A 26,569-nucleotide genomic window follows, 5' to 3' on the forward strand; every position below is an offset into this window, starting at 1 on the left:
TAGCGGCTGGTTAGCGCGTGAGAAGGACACACTCCACCCTGGCAACGCGTCCTCCCCTATGGTAATAGGCATGCTCAGCAGAAGGGCTGTGCAGTGCTCTCAGCGACTGAAGCTGGGCGCAGGGGAACTGCAACCGCCGCGCCAAACATTTTCCAGGTAGGATGCGTATCTATGCCATTAAGCGTTTATAACGATCTCGCAAATATGTATGCGTTTTTGTATACTAGGAGTATTCTTTACCATGCAGATATAGTTTTTTTCAGGGAGGGGCTGTCCATTTTTGCTTCACGTACAAGGTAGCGCAGGGTGTCTGTTTGAGTCTTGGTAAACACACACACAGTCAGCTAAGACGCATCTGCAAAAGGCTTAAATTAACGGCGCTTTAAATTTGCACTCGGAAAATGTTCACCCTTTGATATATCAACATTTAACAACTGATGATGGCGAGATCTGAATGTGTATTTAATGACATGATGGGTGCATTTCGGGGGAACATGTAAAATTGCAATGGGGTTATGATTTGGCTAACGACTGTTCGTCAATGCACGACCGCTCACATTTTCAACTTACAGTGTGTGCAAGTATCGATTTTTTTTTCATAGGCGCTAGTAGCCTATATAGCCTACCTGCAGTAACCTATAGCCAACAGTGTAAAGCAATGTGTTTTGTGTGGAGTGCAAAGCTGACTTGAGAAATCATTCTTAACAGGTCAATTTTATGTATAGGCAGTATCAGTTAACACTGCATTATAGCAAGGTTCTATAGAGTAGGTCATACCATAGCCTACTGTATCTATCTAGTCTACATAGTAGCAGGATCTGTTAGTGATTCGCAGTGGTGGCATATAGTAGGCCTATCTGTTTCAAATGATAATGCCTGCATAGAGGCATGTGGAATCAAATATCTAGGAAAAGGTCCAAACATAAATACTGGGTTTCAACTTAGATGCCAAAGTTCATAAACCTGCCTAAGCCATAGGTCCGGTATACAGGACATAAAAAAACTGTGTGCCGGTTTGACTTTTAGGTCTCCAATAAAATGGCATGGTAGATATCCATCATAAGGTAAGGGTTAGAATGCATGGTGTTGCAAGGGCTGCATCCCAATGGCACCCTATTACCTAGATTGTGCACTACTTTTGACCAGCGCCCATGCCATTTTGGGATGCAGCAACCCTGGCGACAGTGGGGCCTCACTCAACAGAGCCAGGAGGTCGGAGGTGAGCTGAGGGAAGGGGAAGGGAGGAAAAGGTGTGTGCCAGGTCAACAGCAGACAGTAACTCTGGCAACCTCAGCATTGCCATTTTACCCTGCATGCATTGAATCAGTCAGGGTATCAGTCTTTACCGTATGTCATTGCCTTTTCTGCTGGAGTTTGCATGGCGTTCTTCTTCCAGAAGTGACCTTGCTCAATGAGGCATTGTTTAGTGCACTATTTTAGTGCACTACTTTTGACCAGAGCCCTAGGGCCTGGTTAAAAGTATAAAAGGAATAGGGTGCCATCCGGGATGCAGTTATTGAATGGTTTCAATATAGCCACATCTCCCCTTCAGCTCCTCAAAACCAGTTTCTCTCTGTAGGCTACACTTTGTTTGGTCTGCTGGTTTGTTTGACCATGGCAGCAGAGAGAGAGAGAGAGTAATTGAGCAGTTGCAGACTTTCCATTGTGTCAATTTAGACTTGCCATATTTACTCTTCTACATTGTGCCTGGTGTGTGTGCTGGTTTCCGATGGAAACCCTTGAGATATTTTGTGTGTTATTGTAGAGAAGCAGGCAGGCAGCAGGTGCTTCAGCTGTTTTGACACCACACACAAGGGGCCTGGAGTCATCAAAGGGCATGCAGGCTATTGTAGATGTTAGAGATGATTTGAAGTTATCTACTCAAAGTTCTACCTCAAGTGCCACCTTTGGGTGCTTACTAGAGACTCATAAAGTGAGTCCCAAATGGCACCCTATTTCCTGTATAGTGCACTACTTTTGACCAGAGCCCTATGTGCACTATATGCAGTGGTCACAGCAGTGGTCACCAACCTTTTCTGAGTCAAGTTCACTTTTGCAGTCAAAAAGCAAGCTGAGCTCTACCGCTCAGATAAAAAACAACAACATGAAAAATGTAAGCCTATGCAACATTAATAAAAACAGTCTGTAGGAATGAAATTTGTACAGTAGGGCTAATACATTAGCACAGCATATTGGCTATATTCTAGGCCTGCCAATATTGTTCTTCTCAGACCATATTATATTTCAAAACTCGAGCTTTGATAACAAAATATATCACTTGTTGTATCACTTATGAGGCATAGCTGAACATAAATTGAAATAATTTGCTTTTTTTATTTTACTGGACTAGTGGTACGGTAGCTGCCATCTGTTGGTCAGTCTCAGAGGAGGGAGGTAGAGAACAGCAGAGGGTCCCGCCTTCATGGTCCCTGCTCTCTCTTTTCCTCCGGTGAGACTGGCCAGAGGGGATACCGTCCTCCCACCGATGGCTAAACTCGAGTCGCACTTCATTATTTCTGCCTCATGCCCAAATTCATGTTGTTCATATAACCAGAGAAAATGAAATATTCCTTGATATTAAAATAAACATGACAAAGTGCTCATAATAAAAACGCAGGGCAATCGATACGCTTCTAATCCAGTGCAGCTTCAGCGCGGGAGTCTGGAGAAGTGCGTTTTATAAAAACAGTGTTGACAGTGCTGCATGAATTTGAACATACAGCTCTTTGCTGTATTCTTTGACAGTTTCTCTCTGGTCATGGTTTTAAAAGTTTGATCTAGCCAGAGCTCTCCTGGTCCGCCAGGTAGGCGGAGTTTGTCCTTTCAGACAAATTAAATGGTTCAAAATGAGAACACTTTGCCTACCCGTTGCGCAGGGTTTCTGAATCAAGTGTACCTTCCGGTAAAAGAGCAAGCCTTTATCGTTGGCTTGTCTGCATAAATGTTTGGTGACTGACTAGGAATGCCTAGATGATTGAACATTCGATCGCAAACGACCGGTTGGTGACCACTGCCTTACAGAAAAAAATACATGATTTCACACGTGGAAAATGTGCAAAACAGGTGTTTTTGGAACACTTCACGTCATCACGTTTTCACATGTAGTTTCACGTTATCACATGTTGCTTTACATGTTACATTAACTTCACATAAGATCACATGTGATCGCATGAATGCATGTGTTTTTTCTGTAAAAGGTAGGGAATAAGGTGCCATTTGGGACATATACAATGTTTTAAATTATGAATGTGCCAAGGTCAATTCGAGGTCATGAGAATTTGCTGGAGTATAAGTTGACTGAAACTGAAAAAACAAAAAAACAACTTAATGTAAATAGTACATGGCAAGTGAGAAATTATGTGGATGTACATAATGTACAGTGATATGACCCTTGTCCATTAGTGGTCCCTCTGGTTCAAGATGAAGATAACGTGAAAGTGTGCTTCCCAAATGGCATTCTATTCCCTTTATAGTGCACTACTTTTGACCAGGGCCTATAGGGGTCTTGTCAAAAGTAGTATACTATATGGGATAATAAGGTACCATTTGGGATGTATGCACAGATTTATTCCTGCATAATAATAATTGTAATAATTTATATCAGGAAAATGCAGATATGAAACAGCCCTGCTAACCACAGTTTGAAGGTTAAATGTTTCTCAATTCTATGACTATATTATTAAACACTAAACACACAACTTGGCTACCGTTTCCCCAACAAACTATGCCACCTAATTAGAGTCTTGTTTATAATGAGCAACTAGACTTTATTTGTGTCCCAAATGGCACCCTTTTCCTTATATAGCGCACTACTTTTGACCAGGGGAAGGACCCATAGGTCTCTGGTCAAAATAGTGTAGTATATAGGGAATAGGGTGCCATTTGGGACGTAGGCTTTGAGTTGTTTTGATGTCCTACCAAAAGTGCTCCATGGACATCTGTTGCTGACTTCTCTACTGCTTTGGATTTAAAATTGTGTGCATTTGTTTATGGCCTAAGCCATCTGTTTAGAACAAGCAGCTTCCATCTGTTTAGAACAAGCAGTTTAAACGAGCAATCTGGAATGGCTACATTGACACGTTTCTCCAGCGCCATACCTTATCTTTTAACCAAAAAAAGTGGCAGGGTATACACTTTGTTTTTGTTTGAATCCCTGATTGCTTTGCAGTGTTGATCTTGTTAGAATAGTGTTTCTCAATCCATTCCTGTGGGACCCACAGGGTGTGCACATTTTGGTTCCAGCCCTGCACTAACACACCTGATTGGGGTAATCACCAAACCCTTATTAGTTGAATCAGGTGTCTTAGATAGTAAATGTACTACCCCTGGGAGGGAATGTATTGAGGAACACAGAATAAGGTTCAGTAACCTGTTGCCATGTAGGACTGGTTAAAATATCCTTTCATGTTGCCGTCATTGAAAAATGGTGTGTAGTCCTGTTAAAGGGATAGTTCAACTTAATTATCCAAATTTTGGTCACCCAAACTAAAAAAATAACATATTTTCCTGTAAGCAGTCTATGGACAAGGCAAGACAGCAATCCATGATTTGGTTTGGTTTACCTGGAGACTGTCTTCAAAGGCTAACTTAAAGGGAAAGGGGGATACCTAGTCAGTTGTACAACTGAATGCATTCAACTGAAATGTGTCTTCCGCATTTAACCCAACCCCTCTGAATCAGAGAGGTGTGGGGGAGCTGCCTTAATCGACATCCACGTCATCGGCGCCAGGGAACAGTGGGTTAACTGCCTTGTTCAGGGGCAGAACAACAGATTTTTACCTTGTCAGCTCGGGGATTCGATACAGCAACCTTTCGGTTTCAAACTTTCGGTTACTGGCCCAACGCTCCTACCCACCAGGCAACCATTTTGTAATTTGGGTGAACTACCCCTTTAAGTTGCACTTATACATGTGTAGCAATAATGTAATTACACCAGTAACAACATTTAGCATCAATGTTGTCAGTAGTAATCACAGCGCACAGTGCAACTTTTTTAATCTTCTGGGTACCTAGAAACTATTCTGTCAGCCTGGAGAGTCAGTGGCAAGGAGTTTACCTATGGTGCATCCAAAGTGCACCCTATTCTTTATTGTGGTGCACAACTTTCGAACCAGAGCCCTACGGGATAGATTCAAAGTGGATTGTAATTATTGGTCTGTCCAAGCACTCCTATTGCTTTTGACTTGAAATGTGTCATTTGAATACTGACTTTTTAATGAAAACTGAATGGCAAGCCACCATTTACGTCTAAACCTGATCACAGCATTTTTGCTTTATAAGCCATGCCACTGACATCTCCAGGCTGGCAGAGTCTGCGACATGCACTAATTAAGTCAGACAAACTAGGCTGTCAAACATTCAACCTGCTGCACAGACCCTATGGATGCTCTAGTCTAGAGTGCCTTGTTAAATTGTGCTCATGAGCAGTTTTTTATGTCTAAATGGGTAAACTAGTTAGAAAATATGTGATTATTAAAAAAAGCTGTGAGTTTGCTTAATTTGTTATCATTCAAATTAAGATATTGAATTATTTTGCCATATCTAATTAATGTATATTGCGCTACTTTCCATGATGTGGACAGTATGTGTTACTACATTACACAAGCTGATGTTTTAACCACATCGAATTGGGGAGAATTGCACATCCTTTTTACCTCAGATTGGGGATGTTAGTATAAAAGTTTATAGTCAACACGATGACACAAGATCGATTGCTTAAAGCAGATCAATATCTGCTTTAAGCAATTGGTTTTGTACTGTTGATTTTGTCATCGCGCTGGGGGTGACAGGACTAGAAACCAGCTATCATTTTCGAAGAGTGATTTATTGCCACTTGACAAAACAGGCTTTTGGGTGCATGTAGAGTTTCTAAGGTGCTCGTTTAAAAAAATACAAATAATATGATTACTATTGTTTGCTATGTATGTGTAGATGGTACATTTTATGTTTTCAATATATTCCAAACTGTTTCTGCATATTGGTTAATTTAGGACACTTTAAAACTGTGTCTTGACATTGGGCTATTTATAAATATGTTTTGTCAACAGGAAGCAGCGACAGTATCATTTTAAACTTATGTTTCAGGAATATAAATTTAACTTTCAACATACATTTACAACGGTATTATACCTAATGAGGTAAAAACTGCTGAATCAGTCCAGAATTGTCTCGTGATTGATTTATTTTGATGATATACCAGTAATCACCAAAACGGGTTTGTCCTCCCTACTGTTTATAGAGAGACACACACACCACACACACACACACACACACACACACACACACACACACACACACACACACACACACACACACACACACACACACACACACACACACACACACACACACACACACACACACACACACACACACTACTTTTTTTGTAAAAAGCAAATATGGGTAGGCATGACCTGCCTAATTCTCACTTGAAACACCGTTTTTGGGGACGCCCGAGTGACGCAGCGGTCTAAGGCACTGCATCGCAGTGCTAGAGGCGTCACTACAGACCCGGGTTTGATCCCGGGCTGTATCACAACTGGCCGTGATCGGGAGTCCCATAGGGGCGGTGCACAATTGGCCCAGCGTCGTCCGGGTTAGAGGAGGGTTTGGCCTGGGGGGGCTTTACTTGGCTCATTTTACTTGGCGACTCCTTGTGGCAGGACGGGTGCCAACAGGCTGACCTCAGTCGTCTGGTGACTCGAGCCTGTTGGGGAGATGCAGCGATGAGACAAGTTTGAGAAAAGGGGGTAAAATACCAAAAAATAAAATAAATAGTTTGTCTTTACTAGACTATATTACACATTCTGTTAACATCAGACTCCAAAGTGATCTGTTCTTGCAATTTGTATGCTATGACATTTCATATTTAGATATGATAATATTTCATGAAGTAGTTTGGATGTAGTGAACTACTTTTTCAAAGTTACTTTAGTTAATTAAACTATATTTTTCTTAAGGGGAGCTTTAGTGTAGCTTAACTTCTAATTGGTAAACTATATTTTCAGAGTAGCTTCCCCAACACTGCTCCCGAGCAATGTTTTGGGTTGTAATTCAAAAGTTTTCTTACTGTACAATACCACTTTTCAGTTTATACGTTTCTTTCATGTCAAACATTGAGGCATTTCTTTTATCAGGCAAGACAATTTAATATTATTAAAATTACTGGCACTACAATTGTTGTCAGAAAGAAGAGCATCAAGTATTCAAATCATAAAATATATTTTTAAACTTTGTTTTTGAATGGCATATGTTTATGGCAACCCCTGCTGTTCTAATCTGGAAACAGATTGGTTTTGGCTGAGTCAGCCAGAGACAGAGAAAAAATACACAGCCATTCAATAAAAACTGAAAGGAATGTGTTACAGGTTTGTGTCTCAAATGGTGCCCTATTCCATATTTAGTGCACTACTTTTGATGAGAACCCATAGTCTCTGGTTAAAGTAGTGCAGTATGTAGAGAATAGGGCGCCATTTGGGAAACAACACACTGGAAACATACTAAACTACTATACATTCTATTCAGTGCTCAATCTATTATAGGAAATACATTTTCACATAATATACTAATTCTATTTTTTAGAAGAGACTTCAAGAAAATTACTTCTAGGTTCAAGAAAATTACTGACTTTCGGTAGTTTGATCGCTAGAGGTAGTGGCTGGTGTAACTTGGCCGTAACAGGAACATGTACAAAATACAAATAGTCTACTGTCCGCCCTCCAGTGACCTAATCAGACATAACAAGCTCTGAAACTGTGTGTGTCCCAAATGGCACCCTATACCATAACCAAATTGCACATGATTCTCTAAGTAGTGGACGGCAGGTAGCCTAGCAGAGTTGGGCCAGTAACCGAAAGGTTGGACCGTTTGGGACAGTGTTGACAGAATGTTACCTGTTTCCTGTCTCTCTCCCCTGTTTGTTCTCCCCTACATATACAGTGCATTCGGAAAGTATTCAGACCCCTTCACTTTTTCCACATTTTGTTACGTTACAGCCTTATTCTAAAATTGATTAAATTAATGTTTTTCTTCATCAATCTACACACAATACACCATAATGACAAAGAAAAAACAGGTTTTTAGAAAAGTTTGCAAATATATTAAAAACTGAAATACCTTACAGTATTCAGACCCTTTGCTATGAGACTCGTAATTGAGCTCAGGTGCATCCTGTTTCCATTGATCATTCTTGAGATGTTTCTACAACTTGATTGGAGTCCACCTGGGGTAAATTCAATTGAATGGACATGATTTGGAAAGAGACACACCTGTCTATATAAGGTTCCACAGTTCACAGTGCATGTCAAAGCAATAACCAAGTCATGAAGTCAAAGGAATTGTCTGTAGAGCTCCAAGACAGGATTGTGTCAAGACACAGATCTGGGTACTAAAACATTTCTGCAGCGTTGAAAGTCCCCAAGAACACAGTGGCCTCCATCATTCTTAAATGGAAGAAGCTTAGCATGCGGGCGAGAAGGGCCTTGGTCAGGGAGGTGACCAAGAACCCGATGGTCACTATGACAGAGCTCCAGAGTCCCTCTGTGGAGATGGGAGAACCTTCCAGAAGGACAACCACCTCTGTAGCACTCCACCAATCAGGCCTTTATGGTAGAATGGTCAGATGGAAGACACTCCTCAGTAAAAGGCACATGACAGCCCACTTGGAGTTTGCCAAAAGGCACCTAAAGGACTCTAAGACCATGAGAAACAAGATTCTCTGGTCTGATGAAACCAAGATTGAATTCTTTGACCTGAATGCCAATTATCATGTCTGGAGGAAACCAGGCACTGCTCATCACCTGGTCAATGCCATCCCTATGGTGAAGCCTGGTGGTGGCAGCATCATGCTGTGGGGATGTTTTTCAGCTGCAGGGACTGGGAGATTGTCAGGATCGAGGGAAAGATGAATGGCGCAAAGTACAGCGAGAGCCTTGATGAAAACCTGCTCCAGAGCGCTCAGGACCTCAGACTGGGGCGAAGGTTCACCTTCCAACAGGACAACGATCCTAAGCACACAGCCAAGAAAACGCAGGAGTGGCGCAGCGGTCTAAGGCACTGCATCTCAGTGCAAGAGGCATCACTACAGTCCCTGGTTTGAATCCAGGCGGTATCATGGCGCACAATTGGCCAAGCGCGTCCGCGTTTGGCCGGGGTAGGCCGTCATTGTAAATAAGAATTTGTTCTTAACTGACTAGCCTAGTTAAATAAAAAATAACAGTTCGGGAGAAGTCTCTGAATGTCCTTGAGTGGCCCAGACAGAGCCCGGACTTGAACCCGATCAAACATCACTGGAGAAACCTGAAAATAGCTGTGCAGCAACGCTCCCTATCCAACCCGACAGAGCTTGAGAGGATCTGCAGAGAAGAATGGGAAAAACTCCCCAAATACAGGTGTGCCAAGCTTGTAGCGTCATACTCAAGAAGACTCAAGGCTGTAATCGCTGTCAAAGGTGTTTCAACAAAGTACTGAGTAAAGAGTCTGAATACTTATGTAAATCTGATATTTCACTTCTTTATTTTTAATACATTTGCAAAATTTCTAAAAAACTGTTTTTGCTTTGTCATTATGGGGTATTGTGTGTACATTGATGAGGGGGAAAAACTAATGAATCTATTTCAGAATAAGGCTGTAACATAACAAAGTGTGGAAAAATTCAAGAGGTCTGAATACATTCCGAATACACTGTAGTGTACATACATTAGTGTTCCATACTATCAGCAAGTAGCTATCAATGATGTATACAAACCCTATATTGCTGATGCTATGTATTGGCCAATGAGAGGCTTTGAAGCTTCCAGAAGGCCGTATTGGCACTACCCAGAAGGAGCAGTACTCCATAGCAGGGTTTTCCAAACTTTGTCTTGGGGCCTCCCTGGGTGCACATTTTTGCCCTAGCACTACACAGCTGATTCAAATATTCAGAGCTTGATGATGAGTTGGTTATTTGAATCAGCTGTGTAGAATCTAAACGTGCACCCAGGGGGGGCCCCAGGACCGAGATTGGGAAACCCTGCTCTATAGGATTAATAAATGTTTCAAGTACAAAATGACAGGTATTTAAATATGTTTTTGTTGTAGTGGGGACAGTAAGATTATTACTTTCAAAGAAAAAGGTTTATATATTTACATTTTTATGTTTAGCTCGCAATAATATTTTTTTAAATGATGCATTAAGGTGTCTGTAATAGAATAGACATGGCAAAAAATTATGTAGACATTTATAAATACATTTCTATAGCTTTACAATGGTGGGGGAGTTTTTTGAAACGCGGTGGCTTCAAAACAGCGCCCCTGTCAGACATCTAGTGTAAATTTAAATCATTGGTAGTTATGCTATTGAAGCTAGCTAAATGTTACCTCTCTTCTCCCCATAGGGATGGCCTCTGCTGAGCAGTTGTGCTCCAGTTTCTACCACCAGCACGGCGCCTAAGGAACTAAATAAACACCTTCGCCCTCCTGCTGCCAAGACAGACACACCACCATGTACAGCGTGGAGGACCTCCTCATTTCTCACGGATACAAACTGCCCAAGACAAGCATTCCCTGCCCCTCTTCAACTTCATCTGCCACCGCGCCTTACGAGAAGCAGCGCCACGCCGCCGCCGATTGCCACCGTGAAATCCCAGCAGCAGAGAACCAGAGATCTGGTCGTGGTGGATCACTGAACGGGAATGAACAGGCGGGAGACAGGGGGGCCTGCGTCTTCAGCAGCAGCAGGCAGGCATTACTGGCGAAGGGCTACCCCGGCAGCTGCGACAATGAGAGCGGTGGGGAAAGGAACCAAAGGAGAAAAGAAGCTGTCAGCGGTAACCTAGGTGACAGCCTAGCACAGCCCCTGGGTGATTCTCTCGCCACGGATAGCGGGTGAGTTTTTTTCTCTCTCTCTTTTGAGATCCCCACCATACCATACCTTCCCTCCCTTTTTTTGTTTTGCCGGGCCCATTGCATGCAAAGCCAAGCCACTCAGTCTACACAGCGCAGGAGGATGTTTTTTCTCTTCCTGTTTCCTTCCTTCCAGAGCTGCAGAACGAACACTGCCTTGTCTTGCCAGATGCTGCGATACAATGAAGTTTGTGCTCCAAATGCCACTCTGTTCCCTATATAGTACACTACTTATAGGGATTAGGGTTCCATTTGGTCAAAAGAAGTGCACTATATAGGGCAGTGGTCACCAACCTTTTCTGAGTCAAGATCACTTTCCCAGTCGAAAAGCAAGCTGAGATCTACCACTCAGATAAAAAAAAGTAAACATGACTTCAAAAATGTCACAATAACCTGCTAAAAACTATTCTGTAGGAAGGAGGTTTGTGCAGTAGGCCTAATACATCATCACAGCATATAGGCAAATGCCTGTCCAGCCAATATTGTTATTCTTATTCCCATATTTCAAAACTCGAGCTTTGATAACAAAATAGATCAGTTGGTGTAGCACTTGCGAGGCACAGCTGAGCATAAATTGAAATAATTTGCTTGTTTATTTCACTGGACTGATGGTACCTGCATCTGATGGTCATGGTGCTTTCAAGACAACTGGGAACTTGAAAAAAAAAGAGAGGTCAAGTCATGACGTCAGTGATCATCAGGTTGGAAAGTTGGCAATCTAGAAAGATGCCAGAGTTCCGACTTGAATTTCCGAGTTCAAAAATGTTTTCCCAGTCGAATCTCGTTTTTTCCCCGAGTTCTCAGTTGTCTTGAATGCACTGTTGGAGATTTCCATTTGTTTTGAACACAGCATTAGTCTCAGCGGAGGGAGGGGGAGAGCAGCAGAGGGTCCGTCTCTCACGGTACCTGCTCTCTCCTTCCTTTTCTCCGGTGAGACTGACCAGAGAGAGGGGAAATCATCTTCCACTTGATGGCAAAACTGCAGTCACACCGCATCTACCTCATGCACAAATTCATGTTGTTCCTATGACCAGAGAAATAACAACACAGGGCTATCGATACACTTGGTTACTCATTAATTGCAGTTGCAGCGCAATTGGAAGTAGGGAGCAGCACGTTTTATGTTTTGTAATAGTGCTGTATAAAAACTTAGACATGAACTCGCTCATAAAAACAGCAGTTCTTTGGAGTATTCTTTGACAGTCTCTCTCTGGTTATGGTTTTAAAAGTTATGAAATCTCACATAGGCTAGTATCAAACTTTGCTGTGGCCGGTGTCGTGGATGCTGTAGGCATGATGATTTGAGTGCAGTAGGCAGTAGGGGCACTCGATTTAGCTACAGCTCTTCCAGTCTGCCGGGTAGGCGGAGGTTGTCTTTTCAGACAATTGAAATGGTTTAAAATGGGAACACTTTGCCCACCCGGTGTGCAGGGCTGCTGAATGAAGTGCACCTACAGCTAACAGGGCAAAACACAAATAAACATTTCAAAAAGGAGTGCAAGCGTTTATCATTGGCTTTTCTATAGAAATGTTTGGTAATCGACTAGGAATGGCTTGACCGGTTGGTGAACACTGATATAGGGTGTAAGGTGCCATTTGTAATGACACCATGATGGGTGATACTGTATACAGTGTTATCCTCCAATTGATTTAGTTGTCATCAATAGACTCTTCCCAGTCTTTAGTACCTACAGTATGGTTGTTCAGATAGGCTACTATAGATCTATATATAGCCTCACAGTTACATGAAACTGCATAAAGCTCACAATAGATTATATTATAGCCCTCCCTGAATTTCACTTTGTTACTACTCTAGGTTACAGATATTTAGGCTGCGTCCCATGTGGCACACTATATTAGTCTGCATCCCAAGTGGCACACTATTCCCTATATAGTGCACTAGGGCTCTGGTAGTGAGCTGTATAGGGAATATGGTGCCATTAGGGACATTACTCTGACTGCTGTCCATTGGACTGGGTGCATGCCTTAATGTGTAGATAATCAGGTGCATCACACAGCCTGAAGGCCACTCTTTTTGCATTCGATTTTTTTAGGATCATTATTACACAATTACATGAAATCCTATTTCTGGTCCTCTGAAAGGGGCGGTGAAAAAGTAGGAAGTAGCCCATATATTGTGTCAAGGTTTTCTGTAAGTACTCGGTTCAGAATATATCCCAGAACTTGGTTTGGAAATAAATTAGTTTATTTTTAGATTAATTAAAATTTTACAAGCCCCACTGTAGCCAAGTCTCCTGCCAGTAGCCAAAACTCCTGAATTGGATTGAATGGATAATAAATAGTAATATGGAGTTGTCTGTCACTCTGCATATGGTCACATCATGTGATGGGGAACTGGCATTTATAAACCAGTCAATAATTTCTTGCTCAGACTTGAAGCGCGCTTAGCAGTGGCAGCAGGGGCAGGCAGGCAGTGCCTTTTCCCTACATAGTGCACTACTTTTAACCAGAGAGCCTTATGGGCCTTGGTGAAAAGTAATGCACTATATAGGGAATAGGATGTCATTTGGGACGAATCCCAGCTTTCTGAATTAAGGTCAGCGTGTGTTTTAATATGCAGATCATATTGCAGCAGCCGTACATTTTAATGGTATCTTCAAGGGAGTTGGGAGCCTCTGACTCAAACACTTCCATCAGATATGTGTGCTGTCTGGCTCTCCCCTCTTGGGTTGGAGATGGACAGTCTGATTCCTACGGCATTGTCCAAAATGGCACCCTATTCCCTATATAGTGCACTACTTAGGACCAGAGTCATATAGACAAATCAGGGGCCATGTGGGATGCAGTACCTCTTCACCCCCAAAGCCAAAACATCAGCTTAGAAGCTCTAGCCAGAGATACCAGCATTTTAAATGTCACAATTATCAATATTGCATCAAATCATGGTAGGCTGGTCAGCATTGTATCATCACAGTTAAACAGAGCGTGGAGCACTGGTATGGTTTGAGAGAGTTCCAGATAAAGCTTATTTATGTTTAGCTTTGATCTTGTTTTGTTGGAGTGAGATGTTGCATCTGAGATTACATTTTAGGATACGTCCTAAATGGCACTCTATACCCTATATAGTGCATTACTTTTGACCAGGGCATTGTGCACTATATAGTGAATATGGTGCCAATTGGGACATAACCGCAGACTGGCAGGTCATGGAAAGGTCAGCAGACTTGTAAATTACAAATAAGGGAGGTAAACTGAATTGTTTGGGTATTACAAGCTTCTGCAACCTAAAATACTTCAAGAGTTTCATTCTTTTTGGTGTTACCACTGCAACCTAGCCACAGTTTTGCCATTTATGTTCACGTGCAAAAACCAAATAATCATACATCCAGGTTGTTTAGTGTTACAACATGTTTACGGTTTATAATATGTTTTGATTTTATTGTAAATATTACATTTTTTATATTAATGAATTAATAACTTCAGTACCCTACCACTCAATTGTGCATTCTTCTCTTTCTAGGTTCTATGACGCGCCCAGCTTAACCTATTCTGAGCAGATCGAGAGAAGAGAGCAGTTGGACGAGAGAGATGTCTCCTACTGGAGGAGGAGAGGCCAGGACTTCAGCGTCCTCCTGGATTACGCAGACGGACGGGAGCTGAGAGCATCCGCTGGCTTTCTGAAGGCCTCTGAGGCGGCATGGCGACCACAGGCCCTGATCGCAGAGGACCATAGGGGAGAGAGGGAAAAGCTGCAGCAGCAGAAGCAGCAGAAGCAGCTATGGGAAGACACCTCCATCTCCTGGCTGAGAGAGGCCGATGCGGCTCCTAGACAGTTGAGGGTAGTGACTGGGGTGACTGGGGAGCGGAAGTGCCAGAGCCTGGGCACAGAGGAGTGGAAGCCTGCGGTGGGGCTGGGGAGGCAGCTGTCGGATGGGGAGGGCGAGAGGTGGGCTCAGGAGCAGCAGCACCGCCTAAGGACTCCAGAGAGCACTGGTTCTATCCTCCCCAGAACCAGAGGGATGTCCCAGTCCCTCCCCAGAGTGCTGTCACCTGATGGAGCTACTGAACACACAAACACACAGTCCAGTTTAGTCAGTGTCCAGCTTCGACCAGGCCAGGTTGATAGACAGAGAGTGAACAGCACTGTATTTTCTGGGCCTTATAGTCGGTATTACTACAGTGCCGCAGTCAGCAGGGACCGGTGGGCCAGGAACAGTTGGCAAAGCGTCGGACATGTTGCACTTTTACCAAAGCCCAGGTTCAGCAGGCCTGTCAAGCCTCCATCATACGAAATACACCAGCAGACTAGGGGTAGCCAAGAGATGCTCGCTGTAGCTGTAGTAGATCAGCAGGGAGGGTCCAAACAACCGAAAGACAACAGGTCTGTCTATTACCCACGGGGTGGAGAATTGCAAAGACAAGACTATTTCGCACAACACTCTGCTATCTTTGGCATGGAGCCCCCCGGTTATATCCCACCCCCGTCTTATAAGAGAGCCCTGCCCCCAATCAGGGGAGGACCAATCAACCGCAACGAAGTGGCAAACTATAAGTGGAGGGGGGAGGTGAAGATACAGATGCACATGCCTATGAGCTCAGAGGCGGGAAAGTGGTTTTCCGGACAGACAGGAGGGTCGTGGCTGGAACACTACGGGGATCGAGGTACACCTTACAGGAAACAGGTTAACGCTAACCCAAACCTTAACCCTGGATACACCGAGGAGCATCTGGGTCATGTTCACTATTTACCCTTTGATGATCCGCGAGTGAGACATATCTCAGGAGGGCCTGGCGGAAATTCTCTTACTGACACTGACAAGTTTATCCGAAACATGAAGAAAGAGACTCCCTGCGCTAAGGTTTTAGGACAATCTACACATGATAGTGCCTTCCCCCCCCCACAGGGGCTCTCTCTCAATAACGACTGCCGCAAGACATCTCTCAATGACAACGATGGTGGTGGTAGTACTAGATGGTGCAATAGGGGTTTAATAAAAGGAAGTGTAGACAGTGTAGCTCCTGATCAGAGCTGTGGTAACTATCCAACAGCTTTTCACATTAGACCTCCTCAGCAACTGATCAGGCATGTGGACCAAGGCCAAGGTGTGTCAGAAACTGTAACTCAAGTGAAAATGTCAGTCAATGAGCCTGACTCCACAGAGAAAGAGCAACCAAGAAAAACTGACTCAGAGAAACCAGAAAAAAATGAGAAGAAGAGTGTAAAAAAAAAACTTAGTGAGACAATATTCTGTTTGGTGTCTGTTCCCATCCCTCTAACGCCGGGTGGTACGTCCCGTGATCAAAACAACAACAACGACGAGAAGCCACCAAGCCCAGTCCGGCCACCAAGCCCAGTGGACAGTCCGAGTGAGAACAAAACGGGCCACTTAACAAACCAAAGTTTCCAAAGCACATCTTCAGCAGAGGCTGAGCTGCAAGCACTAACCGGTAGCATAGCGAACAGCAGATCAAGCAGCAAAATAGTGAGAAAACTCCCTATTAAACCCCCCAAAATAAACCATCACAAGGAGCTGAAACTCTCAGGTGCCTGGCCTGGGAACCAATACCGGGACCAGGAGACCCAAACTACCCCAGAAGCCCGAAAGCCTCAGCATCCCCCTCTTCCAGGCACTGAAAACAAGGAAGCACAAGACCCTCAAGTCCCTGCCCCAGGCTCCTCTGACGTCATCACCCCAGATCCCAGCGGTGTGGGCAATACTGCAGTCAGCTGTCCTATTAAAGGGGTGAAGAGCCTAAAACCATCCAGCAACAGCGCCTTTTCCAGGACGGCCACTTTCTCCATTTCCAGCCAGCTGAACAAGAGCACAGCTCAGCCGCCAGCAGTAGCCCCGCCACCACCCTCAGGAAACACGACGGAGGAGGCCAAACCAGCAGCGACCTGCAGTGGGCAGGAAGCCTTCGGTCAGTTCCTGCTGAAGCCCATCAGCAGGCGGCCATGGGACGCCATCGAGGAGCTGGAGACTATCAACAAAGAGTTCCAGGATCAGCAGCATAAGCAGCAGCAGAGCAGCAAGAGACCCAGTGTTGACCAGTGCATTGAGGACCTCAACGAGGCCTACAAAGACATTCTAGAGCTAGGCACGGCCAGCAATAACATTTCCAACAATAGCGGTGCTGTGCAGATCCCTGAGCGGATCAAGATGAGGCTGGCGGGGGAGGCGGGGCTCAGCAAACCCAGCAGCCTTAGGCGCAGTATCGAGAGCTGGTCTGTGTCCGTCGACCCGGAGTACAGGGAGGTTAAGAGCGCCTTCTCCAGACCCGCTGAAAGAAAATCTGTGACTTTCAGCAAGCAGCTAAGAGAGGAGCTCCCTGTCCCCCCACGCAAGCCTACAGGATTCAGAGAATACAGGATTGTTTCGAACTTGTCGCAGAGGAGAAGTAGCTGCAGTGGCAGGACAGTGAAGCTAGACCTCCCTTCGCCTTCGGAGACACCACCACCTTGTCACTTCACCAGCCCTAGTGACTTTACTGACTCTCCTAGTGATCCCAGCGAGACCAGAGACTTCAGCCCAATGACTCCAACAACGCACACTGCAGCCGAAGTCCCCTGGGCAGATAGGCAGCCGATGCAGGACGCCTCCACACTTACGAGTCCCCCTGACTATGAGGACATATGTCAGTCTTTACAAAAGACCCGAGACTCAGAGGTTAACAAAACGTTCACCGCCATATCTAAACCTGGTGGTGGTAGCTGTGATACAGAGCCTCTAGGGGCTGCCTGTTTAGACTCTGCAGAGGAATGCCCCATTTGTAGAAGAGAGAGCGAGTGCCAGATGTCCAGACCAAGTCCAATGTCTCCGCTCCACGAGGAGTCAAGCCCAGACTTATCCGATCAAAGTAGCGCGATGATTGTTGGCAACCGTGACAGTCCACAAGGAGCTGAAACATCTGAAGAACCAGCTGAAGGCGAAGGAGACACGAAGGTATCCTCTGACTCTGGCTCAAATCATTCAGAGGCTCAGACTATATGTTGCGATTGGAGGAAGCAGCTGTCACTCATAGATAAGAAGGTGGAGGGGAGTGTCACTGCTGAGAAGACCAAACAAAACCAAGCTCTGGCAGTGGCAGAGGACATTGGCAATCTATACAAACTTAAATGTGCTGAGGGCATTTCAGGAAACGAATCCATAGAGGAGAGGGCAGCCAGGATATTAGGGATTGATGTACCTGCAGAGTCTTTAGTCACAGGGGAGCAGCGGGTTAGCGAGACGGCAACAGAGTGTAAACCCGCTGCTAGTGAAGATACAGAAAGCAGCAGTGCAAACGAACAGACAGTACAAACACATGTGAGAGATCCAGATTCTGAGGAACTGGACTCTGGAATGGTATCCACAGTGCCTCCTGACGGGCAGGAGGCAAAAGAAAAGGAGCCACCACAGGATAACCCAGAGTACATCAGGAGTGCCAAATGGACCCATCTGGGTCGAGAAACTCCAGGTATGCAGGAGTTTCCGCCAGACAGACTACCGCTTTCGGTCCCCATCAACCCTGACCTTAAGCTGTCCTACAGTCTGGAGGGAGAGATGAGGGGCAGAGGACCCTCGCAGCGCGTAGAGGCCCTGCAGGATAAGCTGGCTGCATTGCCCAGCCACCGGGTGGCGGTAGAGCGCCGAGCACGGATGAAGGAAGTGGACTCAGTGTCGCGCATGAGACGCCTCAGCATCAGGAGCACAGACTCTGGGGAGGAGGGGGCAGAGACGGTGGGGGAGACCAAGCGTGGCGGTGGGCAAGTGGAAGTGCTCTCCCTACCTGCTTCCTCCCAGAGTGATACTGTGGAAGATAGAGAGGCCTCTGAAGATACAGTGTTGCAAGATAAGGAGGTGTCATCCCTCTCAGGTAGCTACTTCATGCATTTGTGTTTTGTTCAAGTATTTTTTCTGTTGAACTGTGTTACATGTTATTCTGAATATGAGTGTTTCATAAGGAGTTAATAATGTAATGTTTGTTACACATTTGTGCATCGTTTTCACTGCAAAATACACTACATGACCAAAAGTATGTGGATACCTGCTCGTCGAACATCTCATTTCAAAATCATGGGCATTAATATGGAGTTGACCCCCCCCCCCCCTTTGCTGCTATAACAGCCTCCACTCATCTGGGAAGGCTTTCCACTAGATGCTGGAACATTGCTGCGGGGACTTGCTTCCATTCAGCCACAAAAGCACTGATGTTTGGCGATTAGGCCTGCAGGCCTGGCTTGCAGCCGGTGTTCCAATTCATCCCAAAGGTGTTCGATGGGGTTGAGGTCAGGGCTCTGTGCAGGCCATTCAAGTTCTTCCACACCGATCTCGACAAACCATATCTGTATGGACCTCGCTTTGTGCACAGGGGCATTGTCATGCTGAAACAGGAAAGGGACTTCCCCAAACTGTTGCCACAAAGTTGGAAGCACAGAACCGTCTAGAATGTCATTGTTTGCTGTAGCATTTAGATTTCCCTTCACTGGAACTAAGGGGCATAGCCCAAACCATGAAAAACAGCCCCAGACCATTATTCCTCCTCCACCAAACTTTACAGTTAGCACTATGCATTCGGGCAGGTAGCGTTCTCCTGGCATCCGCCAAACCCAGATTAGTTCGTCGGACTGCCAGATGGTTTCCACTGCTCCAGAATCCCATGGTGGCGAGCTTTACACCACTCTAGCCGACACTTGGCATTGCGCATGATAATCTTATGCTTGTGTGTGGCTGCTCGGCCATGGAAACCCATTTCATTAAGCTCCTGACGAACAGTTACCGTGCTGACGTTGCTGCCAGAGGCAGTTTGGAACTCTGTAGTGAGTGTTGCAACCCGAGAACAGACAGTTTTTTGTGGTATGCGCTTCAGCACTCGCCGGTCCCGTTCTGGGAGCTTGTGTGGCCTACCACTTCACGGATGAGCCACTTTCCACTTCACAATAACAGCACTTCAGTTAATCGGGGCAGCTTTAACAGGGCAGAAATTTGACAAACTGACTTGTTGGAAAGGTGACATCCTATGACGGTGCCATGTTGAAAGTCACTGAGCTCTTCAGTGAGATGATTCTACTGCCAATGTTTGTCTATGGAGATTTAATGGCTGTGTGCTTGATTTTATACACCTGTCAGCAACAGGTGTGGCTTTATACATACATTTTTGTATATAATGTATAGCAACACAAGTATTGTTTGGCAATGACTTAATGTTTTGTTATTATTATTTTAGTGTTTAGTTTTACCTAGTGTTATTTTATGAGGCAAGCATTTCAAGCAGTCAAACTGGGGCTGTTACTATGGAGTCTTTCCACAAGAGGGGGCTATTGTACTTAGATATAAGACTTCAAACTAGAGTCCTGCACGGGGCAGTTTTTTGGAGCCGCCCCCACCCTGTGGCCACATCAATTCTGAGCCCCATCTGAAATCAGGACAGATGTCCGATCCACCCACGTAGAATTGTTCTGAGAGCCGATCCATGACACGCCAAATAACATGCATTTATTTCATTGTTTTTACGACAACAGCGTAGTAGGCTTTAAGGCTATTCCCATTCCCTTCATGAATTAATTTGTCTGCATGTCTATTCAACATTTGGATAAAAGGAAACCTTGCCATGAATTAAGAACTTATTTTCACAATGGGATGCTCAAATCGCTTTGAAAATAAGCCTTCTAATTAGCCTTCTTCTTACCTAATGAAAGCCTATTGGCGACAGAACAAAACAATACTTTTATATTCAATATTGTTTAGATAATCAAATAGTTTAATTGAAACTAATTAAACAATTCCCAGAATCTATAGGCTGCAGATTTATTTAGTAGGGGCATTTGCATCTGAAAGGACCCATTGAGCACCAACATATGATGTTCATAGGAGCATGTCAAATGAAAGCTAAGAGTCTATATTTTTTTTAAATTAAGGCATATATACATTTCCATCCTATAAATGTGGAATAAGGCTTTGAATTCTGGTCGAACAGATGAAAAGGGGCCACCTTTTTTTTACTGAAATCAAGTTTGCTTATTTATTTTTGTATTTTTTATTTCACCTTTATTTAACCAGGTAGGCAAGTTGAGAACAAGCTCTCATTTACAACTGTGACCTGGCCAAGATAAAGCAAAGCAGTTCGACAACATACAAAAACACAGAGTTACACATGGAGTAAAACAACATACAATCAATGATACAGTAGACAAAAATAAGACTATATACAATGTGAGCAAATGATGTGAGATAAGGGATAAGGGAGGTAAAGGGAGGTAAAGGCAAAAAAAAGGCCATGGTTTATGAGTTATGAGTTATGGCTTATGAGTTATTAAGTGATTAAAACTCGTAATTCTGTTACCAAATCCGTAGCAGAATGACAGAAAAATCTGTAACGGAATTACTTTGAATTGATTTGGATACAATGGGAAATCATAGTAGTCACAAACCACAGGTCGGTCACCTGCTACGGTCCAACCAAATGTGATATTTTTTGGTGGCGGAGCTCATTAGAATAATAGCCAGTGTGTGTGAGGGAATCCCTTCCTATTTGAATGGTCTGTGGCCCACGTAAAACCTTTCCCGGTCAGAGGAATAAGGGAACCTTACAGAGTTAACACACACACACACACACAGGGAAGCTTGTTGCCAAACAGGGGTATGGACATGGGCTGAAAGTACAGAGAAAGAGAAATAATGAGTACTATACATGTAATAACATGGATATAAACAGTGCAAAGTAATAAATAGAGTAATGACCACAATAGCTCAAGTAGTGATAATGATAAATACAAAGAAGTCATTGAGAACTGTATAAATGTAAACATAAACATGTTACCTGAACATGCAACATAAATGACTCAGTAATAACATTACAGGGAATATATAATAGCAACTGCTACTAACAGTAATAGTAAACACACACAAATCTCAACCATAACAACAATAAACACTACTCACTTCTACCCACGCATTCCATGAACACATTCCGTGTCCTTTGCCAATCAGAGGTCGTATGATCAGCTCATGTACAGAGTGTGGGGCAAGTGGTCACCAGCTGATTGGCTAAGACCACAGGGCTGTACGCTGAACAATATTTCCTCACATGAGAGCCAGACTCAGCAGAGACAAACAAACAATTGCGCACAAAAAAACTAGATTTAAGTGTGCTGCAGCGCCCTCAGCATGGGGGAATTCTCTACACAGTGTGTAGAATAATACCCACAAATGCAAAATGTCTACCTTTGTGTGCCTATTCAGGATACATCTATATTAATAGAATGATATTCATATCCATAATTATGCATTTCTGTATAGTACGGATCAGCGACCAATGATGTAATTCCGTTACTGTAATTCCGTTACCGGATGTAAATCCACTTCACACTTGCTGTAGTTCAATAACCAAAATATTTTTCTAACTCAAGGTGTCATGTCATAGCTGATACCCCATTCTTTCTGCAGACATCTTTGAATCTCCTCCTTGTCCACAATGACTCCAAAATCCTTCCAAACCGGGGTTTCACTCGGACACCACCTGTTTCCACGAAGGTGCATTTCAGCATTATAACCTTTCTTTTTATTGATTCTGTTATGTTAGCCATTTTCGCTTAAGCGAGGAATCAGGGAAAATAAACTTGGCTATGTATTGTCATGTGGCGAAAGGGAACATAAGCTCTGCACGTGGACAGCACCACACAAATAGGCTCCCAGCAAACATGTCCACATTGGCACGATGTGGCCCCAATACGGGCTGAAATATTGAGGCTGCCAACATTGGGCCAATGCGCTTTTTCTATTTAATAGGAATTCATTTATTTATAATTTATTAATTACAATTTAATTCAGTGCATAAATGGAATAATTTTCAAGCCCTGAAGGTACTTGGGGAATGTGATACATTGTATCAGAAAGACGACCAAGTTGTTACTATCATACATATATTTTTACATGAGAAACTTAATATTCTCATATGTCACATGCACTTAATTAGGTATTTTTAAAGACTTCATCATTGGTAGTGTACAATAATTTTTTAAAATCGGCATCAGACATTCACACAACAGAACACTTAGCTGCAATATGTTACTTTTTGGGCGACCCGACCAATATAACATAGAAATGTGTGTTATAGATCTGTAATTCTCATTGTAAACAAGTCTAAGAGGCGGTAGATCTGTTCTGTGTGCACCATTTCTTTGCTTCCTATTATCAAGTTTTTTTTTGCGTCTTTTACTTTCGGTTTTGTACACCAGCTTCAAACAGCTGAAAATACAATATTTTTGTTTATGGAAAATATGTTTCACAGCAGTTTAGATGGTACAAGGATTCTCTACACTATACTTGCTTTTTTTGTTACATAAAATGAAATTAGGCAAACTATTTGAATTTTAGCAACCAGGAATGGCGGAGTGATTTTCTTTTAACTGGAATGACACTCAGTAATGGTTGCAAAAAAGAACTGTGTGCAAACCACACACAAAAATATTCTAATGAGCCCCCGCCTCTAGCTGGGTGTGGTGTGGGCTAGTCCGTGCTGGGCTTGGTGTGGCCTAGTCCCTGTTGGGCTTGGTGTGGGCTAGTCCGTGCTGGGCTTGGTGTGGGCTAGTCCCTGTTGGGCTTGGTGTGGGCTAGTCCGTGCTGGGCTTGGTGTGGGCTAGTCCCTGTTGGGCTTGGTGTGGACTAGTCCCTGTTGGGCTTGGTGTGGTACTAGTCCCTGTTGGGCTTGGTGTGGGCTAGTCCCTGTTGGGCTTGGTGTGGGCTAGCCCGTGTTGGTCTGGGTGTGGGCTAGCCCGTGTTGGTCTGGGTGTGGGCTAGCCCGTGTTGGGCTTGGTGGGGGCTAGCCCCTGTTGGGCTTGGTGTGGGATAACCCCTGTTGGGCTTGGTGTGGGCTAGCCCGTGTTGGGCTGTTGTGGGTTTGGTGTGGGCTAGTCCACGTTGGGATTGGTGTGGCTGGCCCATCATGGGCTGGTGTGGGCTAGCCTGTGTTGGGCTTGGTGTTGGCTAGCCCGTGTTGGGCTGGTGTAGGCTAGCCCGTGTTGGGCTGGTGTGGGCTAGCCCGTGTTGGGCTGTTGTAGGCTAGCCCGTGTTGGGCTGGTGTGGGCTAGCCCTTTGTTGGGCTGTTGTAGGCTAGCCCGTGTTGGGCTGGTGTGGGCTAGCCCGTGTTGGGCTGGTGTAGGCTAGCCCGTGTTGGGCTGGTGTGGGCTAGCCCGTGTTGGGCTGGTGTGGGCTAGCCCGTGTTGGGCTGGTGTGGGCTAGCCCGTGTTGGGCTGGTGTGGGCTAGCCCGTGTTGGGCTGGTGTGGGCTAGCCCGTGTTGGGCTGATGTGGGCTAGCCCGTGTTGGGCTGGTGTGGGCTAGCCCGTGTAGGCTAGCCCGTGTTGGGTTGGTGTAGGCTAGCCCATGTTGGGCTGATGTGGGTAGCCCGTGTTGGGTTGGTGTTGGCTAGCCCATGTTGGAATGATATGGGTAGCTTGTGTGGACTAGCCGTGCCCACCTTGCCCACCGAATACCCACATGGTGTCAACGGGGTCATGTTTGCCGGTCTACTAATGGAGAGTTCCCTGCTTCCCTCCCTCGCTGCGTGGCTGGTAACCTAAGCCTAGGTTATGTCTGCCTCACCGCTCACGTAGCCTAATGGAATCCACAACACAATTCATCACAAAAAAATATATATATATTATCTTCATCAGTGGTGAATCGTGATTATAGGACCTAGGCGTTCAGAGGGACCAAAAATCTTCCAATACGTTGTTTAAATAAAAAATAAAAAAATAGAGTAAATAACAGAAAACATAGTATCACTTAATGCACCCGACATGATATCTTCTGTAGTCGGACCATTCTAGTTCGAGTGATATTTTTTATCACATTATGAATGAATCAAACATAATGAATGAATCAAACACATCAAAGGTGACAGGCTCATGGTGCTGAAAGGACAGCGACCGTAATACCTGTGCACTCCATGGCACTGAAGGAGAGACAATTTTGGTTAAACACATGGGCATGGGTCACAAACAGGCAACAGCAGTCACACACAGCATCAAATAATGTTAAAGATTAAGCATCCCATTCACTCCAGTAGGCCCCATGAAATCATACCAATACAAAAGCACAACCATTTCATGTCCAAATTTAAATGAACAAACCAGCTATTACTTCCCATTGCAAATATATTTTATCACGTTCATCGCACTAACCGGTGACCTGAAGTTTAAATGCAACAATATCCCGAGTCTGCACGGGAATTGCAGCGATGGGACAAGACTGTAACTACCAATTGGGTAGAAAAAAGGGTAACAAAAAAATTAACAGAGACCCTCGAATGTCACAGTTTAATTTGCACATTTTGAATGGACCTTTCGAGTGAATTTTCTGCTGTATGTTAATACCCTTATATAAAATTCTGATCTTGAATGCAAATACTGTAACAAGAGTTTTGGAATTGATTTATTTGAACAGGGAAATGTACCAAACCTAAGCTGAAGCATTTAATGCATTGATAATCATAATTAAATAGAACAAATCCACCTTGCATCGATTAAGATTCAACATTTTATGGCCCCCCTAAACTTGGTCTGTGCCCCACCTTGGCCACCTCATTCTAAATGTTCTGGACACGCCACTGCACATGATATAAGGTGCATCCCAAATGGCACCCAATTCCCTATGTTGTGTACTATTTATGACCAGGGCCATAGGGCTTTGGTCAAATGTAGTGCACTATATAGGGAATAGGGTGCCATTTTTAACGCACACATATTTACTCTAAATGATTAAATGTATCCCTTCTTTCTTTGTATTATACCAGAGGCCTACGACCCAAGCGGAGTGGAGAAAGTGTAGAGACTGAGACGCCCATCATCTTTTTCCATCGGAGGTTTAGATCCCTCCAACACTGTGACCTGGCTGCCCACTAGAATGCCTTCATCTTATCCCAACACAGAAATGGCCTTCTTCTCCGACAAGAGCATTGTGTACACCCTCACCCTCAGCGTTGTTGAGTACTAAGAGTACCAAGTGTTCCACTGCCAAAAGGGAGGTGTTCCCCTACCTAGGGGTAGCTTCCAACTAACCCCCCTCATCCCCTTTACCTCCCCTCAACCCATCCTCTAATTGGGTTTCTACTAGGATGCGGCCCAAATGGCACCCTACTTCCTATGTAGTGCACGACTTTTGTAACCCTACTTCCAATGTAGTGCACTACTTTTGACAAGGGCCCTTTTTGACCAGGGCCCAGAAAGTAGTGCACTACATAGGGAATAGAGTGCCATTTCGGACTGAATTCCTAGTCTTCTTGTAGTGGCTTGTCCTTTCTCCTTTCTTATTCTACCCTCCCAGATGCTTTTCATTGGCAGATATTATGCAATTCTGTCAAGCGTATAACAACTTTAAATATGTTGAAATTGAATACAGTTAGTTGACTCATCGTTAACATGCTGTATGATTCTGTTTGTTTCGATATAAATGTAAGTACTTATGTTTTACACAACAAGGATACATAGGGATTATATTCATCATTAAAACTGTTCCGTTACATTCAGTGTCGATTACACCAAAATAGTTACATTTTATTGTTATTATGGAGAGTTGAGAAGAAATATGTTATATTGGACGTCAATGTCTTTGGCTCGAGGACTGTTTTCATTTTCAGATTAATCGATCAATCAATCAGTCTATTATTATTTTGGTACACTGTGGCCTGTCTGTCTCGTCGCTTTCCCGCACACTGTAATCATAACCCATAAAGCTCTTCAATGAAGAG

General features: G+C 44.1%; 1 protein-coding gene across 1 annotated transcript; it reads left to right on the plus strand.

Annotated features, from left to right (window-relative positions):
* Nucleotides 1-26,335, plus strand: LOC115169319 (junctional protein associated with coronary artery disease). Its single transcript, XM_029724822.1, has 4 exons — nt 1-156; nt 10,374-10,863; nt 14,363-18,699; nt 25,616-26,335. The coding sequence occupies exons 2-4, from the start codon at nt 10,481-10,483 to the stop codon at nt 25,648-25,650; spliced, it is 4,755 nt and encodes a 1,584-aa protein (XP_029580682.1). The 5' UTR covers nt 1-156; nt 10,374-10,480; the 3' UTR covers nt 25,651-26,335.
* The last annotated feature ends 234 nt before the right edge of the window (nt 26,336-26,569 follow it).

The sequence above is a fragment of the Salmo trutta genome, chromosome 31 (genome assembly GCF_901001165.1).
Source record: "Salmo trutta chromosome 31, fSalTru1.1, whole genome shotgun sequence".
Taxonomy (NCBI): domain Eukaryota; kingdom Metazoa; phylum Chordata; class Actinopteri; order Salmoniformes; family Salmonidae; genus Salmo; species Salmo trutta.